This window comes from Myotis davidii, unplaced genomic scaffold (genome assembly GCF_000327345.1).
Source record: "Myotis davidii unplaced genomic scaffold, ASM32734v1 scaffold309, whole genome shotgun sequence".
Taxonomy (NCBI): Eukaryota; Metazoa; Chordata; class Mammalia; order Chiroptera; family Vespertilionidae; genus Myotis; species Myotis davidii.
Genome location: NW_006383013.1, coordinates 844,039 through 852,956, shown reverse-complemented (window position 1 = coordinate 852,956; position 8,918 = coordinate 844,039). Strand labels below are relative to the sequence as shown.

Sequence of the window (8,918 nt, the reverse complement as noted above, 5' to 3'; positions counted from 1 at the left end):
GAAGTGAAGCGGTATAATGATAAGTGCAAGGCATGAAACTGATTTTACAAAATTCGTGAGCTAGAAGGAAACTTGGAGATCCTATAGTCAGTCATTGAATTCCAGAGATGTTAGGTAACTTAACCAAAGTAACAGAGCAGAATGGAAACCAGCATAAGTTTGCTCCTTTATATCCAGTTCCCAAGTAATAGCAAATGCTATTTACTAAGTAATAACAGGCCAACAGTCTTTATTCCTTCATCAGTCTGTCCCCTGGCTCCCAACGTTGCTTTTGCTTCGACATGAATTTTGATGACAGAGTGGGAAAGTGTCCCCTCATTTACTTTTTCAACAAAGCAAAGTTGGGGGCCAGGGGACAGATTGATGAAGGAATAAAGACTGTTGGCCTGTTATTACTTAACAAATGCTGTTCCTTTCCCTCCATTAAATTTAGTGGCCAACATTTGGATGAAGCCACTGTCTTAACTCGTTCAACCCTCATAATCTGTTTTCTAGATGAGGAAACAGGCACATAGAGTACCTTGCCCAAGTTCGCGCAACTAATAAGCAATAAGAAACTAGTGTGTGTTTTTGAGCCACTTTGGGTTTTAGTGGTAACCTTGAAAAAAAAATTAAATCCAAACATTGTTCTACTCCTTTGAAAAAAGCAGGTGTATGCCTACGGCAAGAACTTCTTAAGGGAAGGAGGGTTTCCGCTACAGATTTTCAATTTACTTTTGAATTGGGAAATACAATGTAAAAACTTCAGTGCCCACATCAAAAGTTTTTGAGTTCCACTGTGTGGAGTGGCATCTCTTCAAGTGAGAAATAGGGCCAGGCAAACTAGTTTTGCAATTTTTGCAGGTTAGGACTGAGGAGTTTGTTCTGTTGACATTGGGAGTGCAAGAACCTCTTGTCAGCTGAAAAACTGGATGAAGGAGCTACAAGTACCATCCTTTACTCAGTTCCTTGAAGATCATGTGACGCAGAGCCTTGAAAGAAGCAGGCAGAAAAGCTAGATTCAGAAAGCTTTGGTATAAGCACTGATTTTCAATAGGCTGTTGATTAAAGTTCTGGGTCCCCCCTCCACTGCGCCCCCCCGCCCCATCATCCATGGAGGTTATGACAGAGTGGTACAGAGTGCTTAGAGAAGAGAATTCTTGAGTGTAGAGTTTGAGAACTTTGCCATGGTGGAGAAACAAGCTGGGGATACGGTACTTACAGACTAGCTGGAGCAGTGTTGGTCAGTATGGTGACTGTTACGCCCAAGAGCAGAGGCCATCCACCTGAGCTTCTCACTTCACATCCTACAGGACGGTGACGACAAAGCAAATAACATGCTCTCAGCCTTCAGTTTGCTTTCTGTCTTCATGCATTCTACTTTAGAGACAGTCTACTCTGTCACCGGGATCCCTAATTTCTACCCACAAAGTGTATTTGAGATGAGAGGCCCACCTTGTGTGGCAAAAGGGAACATGCTAAGACATCCGGGAGCAGCTACTCTAGATTAAATTTATGGACTGAATCCTGGTATGATTACAATAATTAGTAAATAGTTATATGGCTGCCCCCCTTTATCCATGGGGAATATGTTTTGAGACCCTCAGTGGATTTCTGAAACCGTGGATAGCACCGAACCCTATGCAAGGTAGGCAAAACTAGGTTTACAGGTGTTCATATAGGAAATAATACAATAATTAATAAATAGTAACGCAAGAATAAACTCTGTTTTGTGTACTTACCATTGTAAGCCTACTTTTGTTGTCTCCCCTCCTCCCCTTATATACCATGTTTTTTCTCATACATACATACCTTTTCACATAAAGGAGGCACTATACAGCTTCTCTTTGGCATATATGAATTGCCAGCATCAATACTGTTCTTGGGGGCCATCCCATTATTAAGTAAAGTGAGGGTGACTTGAACACAAGCATTGTAATACGGGGGCAGTCAGATGCTAAGTGTCTTGCTGAGCAAAGGGGTGAGTCATGTCCTGGGTGAGAGATGCTATTCTCAATTTAAAACTTACAGATTGTTTATTTCTGGAATTTTCCATTTAATCTTTTTGGACCACAGTTAACCATGAGTAACTAGCCAAAACCGCAGAAAGAGAAACTGTGGATAAAGGGAACATACTGCATAGCATGACTATGTTCCAAACACTTATCTCAGAGCTACATGTGTGTTAGCTCACCTGCTCTATGAGGTAGGTACCGATACTATCCCCAGAGAGGTTAAGTATCTTGCCTTGAGGTTACACAGTAAGTAATGGAGCCATTATTGAGATTAGTAAGATTTCAAACCCAGGCATCAGGTCTCAGAGTCTACCTCTCAACAGTGGTGGCTGAATTCCAGAGCTTGCCCTTACCCTGTTACAGGCAATGTTAACAGGCAGTTCTCTTGCATTCTCTCCCACTCAACTGTCCAGTGTTGGGGCCTGAGTGAGATGACGGCATTTTTAATGATTTGTGCCTTACCTTTTCTGATCAAGCATTTATTGTGAACAGATAGTACTTTTGTCCTTTTTTAGACTGAATTTTTTTTTTAAAGGACACATACCTTGCCCCCAAAATACTTATTTTGAAGAACACAGGTTTCCAAAGTGGAGTGTACACATCTGTGTATTGGAGATGAATGCTTAAAGTTGTTCTTATTGGTGGGCGTATACAAAGCTTGGAGACCACTAATTTGGAGAGATACCAGTACTGGATTGAAAGATGGTGAGGGAGGGCAGTTTGGGAGCAGCCAGCGTCAAGATTCCAAATGGAAGCAGTAGTGCTGGGACTTGAGCCATCACTTGTACGATATGTGTGCTGCTTTAAAATCTGGGGGGGGGGGGGGTGGGGGGGGTTTTGTCAGGGGGGTTGGGGGAGGATTTTTCATGGTATAGACCTCCCAGGTTATAGTGCAGTGGAGTGGCTATATATACTTAATTTCCTTAATTCCCCTTCACGCATCAAATATGAGCAGTTCCCTGGAGATCGCTGATGGTCAAAGGAGAAAGAGCTCACCCTAACTGGGAGAATAGAGCGTCTTCACATTAGGTAGGGATAACCTATGTGGTTTATTTTTTCTCCTATTTCAACTCATTTTTCTTCTTTTGCAGGTTCCGGGGTTGGAGTTATAAAGGAAGTGAATGTGATCCCATGCCCCATTCAGCCCTGCCATCTGCAGAAAGGGCAGTCTTACTCTGTCAATGTCACCTTCACCAGTAGTGAGTAAAAGTGGCTCTTACCTTCAATTTCATCTTAAACATAACATCAGTCTCAAGTATTGGGATGAGCATGGGAATGTGGGGGAGGGGAATTGCAGTAAGAATTCTGTGATGCCGGGCTGACCGGCAGACCCTGAACGGCGGATGAATGATTCCTCTAACACACGTTTCTGTGATAGAGAGGCTGAGGCACTACGTGGCTATCACCGCCAGGTAGCCCTGTTCGCCTGCCTCCTTTGTCTTTTATTGTAACACAGCTTGAACTAAAATTAACCTCTAGATACAATCAGCAGAATAAGTATCCTTGAGAAAGTATATGCTTCTACAAGGTCGAGTCTTTAAAGACTAAACATAGAGATTCTAGCAAAACACCCTGGGGGATGGGACTTGTTTGGAAAAGTCAAGGTAGGAGCTGCCGCCTTCGGCAAGTTCCCCTCAGAGGCTCTCGACCTTTTGAGAATCCTTACAGACATTCCAATTGTGTCGTGTGCTTCCCCACACTGTGACCTTCCTTCCAGCCTGTGTATAGCTAGGATTGGCTATATCCTTGGACATCCTTCTCATATGGGGTTCCCATATTGCCTGTTTCCCAAAGTCCAGACTTCCTCAAAGCAAAGAGAGATTTCCATGTGTTCACAGGTGAGAGAAGACAGCTTGGCTCTCTGTGTCCTATTTCGGACCATATTGCGCAGTAGGCTTTTATGGGAATGGCAGCTGTTTAGCTACAGACTTCAGAGTATTAGTACAGATCCCAATTCTGTAGACTTTGGAACTCCTCTAAATGTTATTTTAAGCAATATGCCTTCTAGCTATTAAGTCTGTGTTCTGCCTCAAAACACAAGAGTAATTAATACTTAGGTTTAGGGAACTCACTGGGGACCCAAGAAGCAATCAAGAAATCTGAGAAATTGCTTGAACTTGAAGAAACATTGGAACCTGTTGCTTTCTGGTACACATTCATCACCTTCAGATTTCCAGGAATCTAGATAATGGCATAATCTTTTTTCTAGGGAGGTATCTACCCTGAATCCTTCTTTTATTTTCTATCCTTTGGAACTAGATTAGACAGTCTAATAAGAAATATCAAAACACACTTTCCCGTTGCACTGAAGACTGGAGAATGGGTCTTCCTGGCTGAGCTGAAAGAGCAGCCTCGCAGGAAGCAGAGCAGACCGTGGAGGTGCAGAGCAGAGCCGTCTAGTCAGAGAGGGCCGGGCCCAGCGCTGCCTCACAGCCATGCTGTCTCACGGTTAAGCTGTTTTTCACTGAATAAAGTTTCCTTCTTCACTGCACATATCCCCCACTCCCGTCATCTCTTATTCTTAAGCCTAAAGACATCTCTAAGTACTAGAATTATTTTCTTTCCTGGCCTCTCTATTGTTCCAATAAAAAAAAAAGTGACTTCTAAACAAAAGTAATCACCAACCCAGACGGAAAGAAACAGTCCATCGCTTCTCTGCTTTTGGGCTAAGATTAAGTGTAGTACCTGTTCTTACCAGTTGAATATCTGATACATCCTCTCAGTACCTCTGGAAACGGTACACACACACACACACACACACACACATACACACACACACACACACAGCAGAGCCAATAGTCCGGATCTCCAGAATGACCTAACAGCTTAAAATTCTGGTTGCCCTCATTTTATTATATTTATTCCTCCTGCCCATCTTTTCATCTGGAGGGCAGAGCTTAGCCAGAAATGCACCTCTTTCTAATCTTATCCAGTTTCTAAAGGGTTATCTCTTTTTCTACTGCTACAGTCCATGGTATGTATATAGATTCTGTATTCCTTCTTTCTACATTGCCTTCTATTTTATTCTTAATTTCTAATGGAATCCTTTGTGTGGGAGTATTTGAGAATTCAGAGACCAGCCTCCTAAAACTCTTTAAGATACATAATCCACTTTGACAGAAGCTGATGGGAATAGTAAATAGAAAGTTAACAGCCAAAAATCAGTTACTTTGTTGAATGAGATTATTTATCCAAGTAGCTCTGATTCTCTTGAGAAACTGTGAAAGGCAGTGAGGGGCAAGGTGGAGTTAAGAGCAAAGAAAACAATTCTTTGTGTGTTTTGCACTGATACCCTTTTTTTTGCATAATTCAGTAATTTTTCAAGTTTTGCAGTAAATGCTTGCTCTGCATTCACAGAGGTAAAAAGCATAACTACAAAGAGAAATAGACCCTAGGAATTAAGAGCTACAAACATTATGGTTTGCTATCATAGCAATGCGGTTGCTCGAGAATATATCTGAGTTTTTATTTAGAGTTTGGAAATAGGCTGTTCCCATCACTATTCTCTCTTTTTTTCCCTCTTAGGTACTCAGTCTCAAGGGAGCAAAGCCGTGGTGCATGGCATCGTGATGGGCGTCCCAATTGCCTTTGCCATTCCTGAACCTGATGGTTGTAAGAGTGGAGTCACCTGCCCCATCGAAAAAAACAAGACTTACAACTACATGGCTAAACTGCCAGTGAAGAGTGCATACCCCTCGGTAAGTGACCTTGTTGTTGAGGACACTGGAGATCTTGTGACTAGATTAGATATCTGAGGAGGGGGGCAGGAAGAAAAAAGTGGAGTTGAGTCCTTCTACTCTGTGAAGGAAAGGTGCCTGAGGGAAGGAAATAAGTTAGAGTGTTAGGAATCACGAGGTACACAGATATTTTTTTAGAGTTCTTTTGTTCTTTGTCTATAGCCTAATAGATAGCCATTTTTAGATACAACTAGAGCCCCAGTGCACGAAATTCATGCACGGGGTGGGGGTGGGGTGGGATGGGGCAGGGCGGGGCAGGATCCCCTAACTCCCCCCCACCCCCGCTGGCCTGGTCACCCCAACTGCTCCACCCCACCCACTAGGTCACCCCAACTGCCTCCCCTGCCAGCCTGGCCTGGTCACCCCACGCAGCTTGCTGTTCAGTTGTTTGGTGGTCCCTCACTAACCCCCCTGCTGGCCAGGTCGCCCCATGCAGCCTGCTGTTCAGTCGTTTGGCCGTCCCTCACTAACTCCCCTGCTGGCTTGGTCGCTCTACGCAGCCTGCTATTCGGCCGTCTGTCCGGTGGTTTCGGTTGTGACGGCCCCTGGCTTTTTATATATTAGGATATTTCACTGGACCACTCTTTGTAGAGATGATATTATCCCTTTTTTACAGTTGAAGAAATTTGAGCTTCCAATATTATGCAATATGAACAGAGTCCACTCTGCAAAGGAATATTACAGCCTAGACTTAGAGCCAAGTCTTGTGATTTCAAAACCTGTAAAGTGTCAAAAGATTTTAGTCAGATATCAAATAATTCAAGATTTCAAGTTGTCATAGCATTATCATCAGAAAATCCTGGTTTCTCCATTAATCTGTTAACAAGAGAGAAGTAGCTTGTTAGCTCCATAGCAGAGAGGTAGCTTTTTCCACTCTCCTTTCTCCCCTCCACCCCCCTCCAACCCCTACTTACCTTCACCTCTGACTCACCCTGCCATGCCTACTTTTTCTTCTACCAAACATTTATAAAATAGAGCCTGCTGGAATGGACCTGTATTAAAATTAAGAATCTTGATAAGAATGGAGGAAGTAAAGGGATTACTCTTTTCCAGGAGCAATCTGGGCATTGATTTTCTAGAAATGGCAAGTAAGTAAAGAACATCCTAAAAAGTCTCTAATGTAGCGAGTCTATGTTTAAGGGATGTCAGAGACCCTAAAGGTTAGGGACAGGTTTGTAGATTAATATGCAAAGTAGCATTATAATCACGGGCATTTTGGAGCCTCAATTATTTATATAGAGTGTCTAGTTAGGGCCTGATAGATAGTAGGCACTTTCTATGTGGTAGTTATTAAGTGAATTAATTTTATTTGAAAAACAGCTTAAACTTAAACTATGTTAATTTAAGTACTAAGGGAAACAGTAGTTATTGTGTACTTGTTCTTGAAAAACTTACAAAACAAGGTTAGAGAAACCTGGGTATCACTGTCATTCAAATGTTGAATTTTAAGAAAGGAAATAAAAATACAGTTTAAGCTCTGGCTGTTGTGACTCTTTTGGTTGGAGCTTTGTCCTGTACACCGAACGGTCTCAGGTTTGATCCCCAGTCAGGGTACGTGTGGGAGACAACCGAGCAGTGTTTCTCTCACACATCAATCTTTCTCTCTCTCTCCCTTTTTCTCTAAAATCAATTTTTTTAAAAGCAGTTTAGAGAATTTAACTGGAACTATATGCTACAAGGATTATCCTTCCTGAAATTATTCATATGGCGGTAAACTTCTTTGGACATCCTTTCTGCTTTGATAGTTTCATTTCCAACTAACCAGTAAATTTCTTGTACTTAACAATCTCTTCTCTTCATGGTTACAATTGGGAAAAGCTGAACCAGATTGCCAAATACAAGAGAAATTGTCTCAGTGTAAAATTATTTTTTATGTAAACCTTCATTTATGGAAAAAATGCTTTAGAAATTATACTTGATAAGTTTACTAGGTTATTATTCTAAAGTTTAAATACACAGGCTGTGTCCACTTCCCAAGCAGCTTTCCTGATGCCATGATTTAAGAAAAAATGCGTGAGGAATTGGGCAGTTTATTACAATGTACTCGTAGGATTCATAGTTAAACCAATTGAGATGAGATCCTATTTTCATTTTTCTCAATTCTTTTTCTCTTTCTCCAGATAAAACTGGTGGTGAAGTGGGAACTTCGGGATGACAAAGACCAGTGTCTCTTCTGCTGGGAAATCCCAGTACAGCTTGAAAACTAGAGCTGTTTGATGCCAGTATGTCCGTCTGGGGATGAGAGCATGAGTGGAGGGAGGGGAGGAAAAGCCAAGTCTAAACTAAATCAGTGCCATAAGAGGAAAGGAATTTCTAAACTGCTGTTTATGCCTCTCAACCTCCAACTGCATCTCAGACCCTGTTTCCGGAGAGCTTAGAACTGCTGCCCGTGTAATATCTTTTGTAAAAGGGTTGAAGGAAAGAAGAGAGTGTGTAGGGATTGACCTAATTGTCTTCAGTGTTTTTTGCTGTTGGAATAAGGAGGGTCCAGTCAGACAGGACCAGAATGAGGTTGCTTAGGGATATTAGATAACCTGCCCTGAGGTTACTGGCCCTTGTAGTGGAGGACAGGTTCCAAACCACATTCCTCGAGCTGGGGTGTTACATCTCCAAGTGCCTCATTGAGTTCAGTGCATCATTGAGTCAGTAACAAGCCTGCTGACTCTTGACAGCGCCTCCAGCTCCACTGCCTCAACAATAATGACCTGGTCTCCAGTGGGATCCCGCATTTCAGCAGAAGGCGAGGTGGTCTGCGACAAACTCAACTCTGGGTGGCTGGTTCTCCGTGGTTATCTCATTTCTCCTTTTCTGTCTTAGGTGGTTTTCATTAAATTCAACAATTGATTAGCAGATGTTTGATTTTTGGTGTGGTATATTTTTTTTTGAACATTAATTTGACTTTTTTATGCACCTGGAAATGTCCCTTTGAATAAATAAAAACTTGGCAGTCTTCTGCATTTGTGCTTAGGTCACCGCTTCTTTCAGAGTATTTCCCCCAGATCCATGGAAGGTGGATGGATACCCAGTCCCATGGTCCCAGAGTGCAGTAAAGACACGACTCTCGGAAACTGCCTTTTGTCCCCTTCTTGCCCAGTTAGATCTTAGCTATCTAGTATTTCATAGGAAATGACTTTGTTCTGCTTTATTTGCATAATCTTATACCACCAAGTGTGCTTGAAATAAGCAG

At 42.3% G+C, this 8,918-nt stretch overlaps 1 protein-coding gene across 1 annotated transcript; it reads left to right on the top strand.

Moving 5' to 3' along the window:
* Positions 1-3,021: 3,021 nt before the first annotated feature.
* Positions 3,022-8,583, top strand: NPC2 (Niemann-Pick disease, type C2). Its single transcript, XM_006778783.2, has 3 exons — positions 3,022-3,193; positions 5,520-5,692; positions 7,852-8,583. The coding sequence occupies exons 1-3, from the start codon at positions 3,037-3,039 to the stop codon at positions 7,936-7,938; spliced, it is 417 nt and encodes a 138-aa protein (XP_006778846.1). The 5' UTR covers positions 3,022-3,036; the 3' UTR covers positions 7,939-8,583.
* The last annotated feature ends 335 nt before the right edge of the window (positions 8,584-8,918 follow it).

Excerpts from the sequence above, each read along its gene's own strand:
- NPC2 (XM_006778783.2), top strand. The coding sequence starts at position 3,037 with ATGTGGTTTATTTTTTCTCCTATTTCAACTCATTTTTCTTCTTTTGCA. Across the intron at positions 3,194-5,519 it reads CAATGTCACCTTCACCAGTA|GTACTCAGTCTCAAGGGAGC; the intron begins GTGAGTAAAAGT and ends TTTCCCTCTTAG. Across the intron at positions 5,693-7,851 it reads TGAAGAGTGCATACCCCTCG|ATAAAACTGGTGGTGAAGTG; the intron begins GTAAGTGACCTT and ends CTCTTTCTCCAG.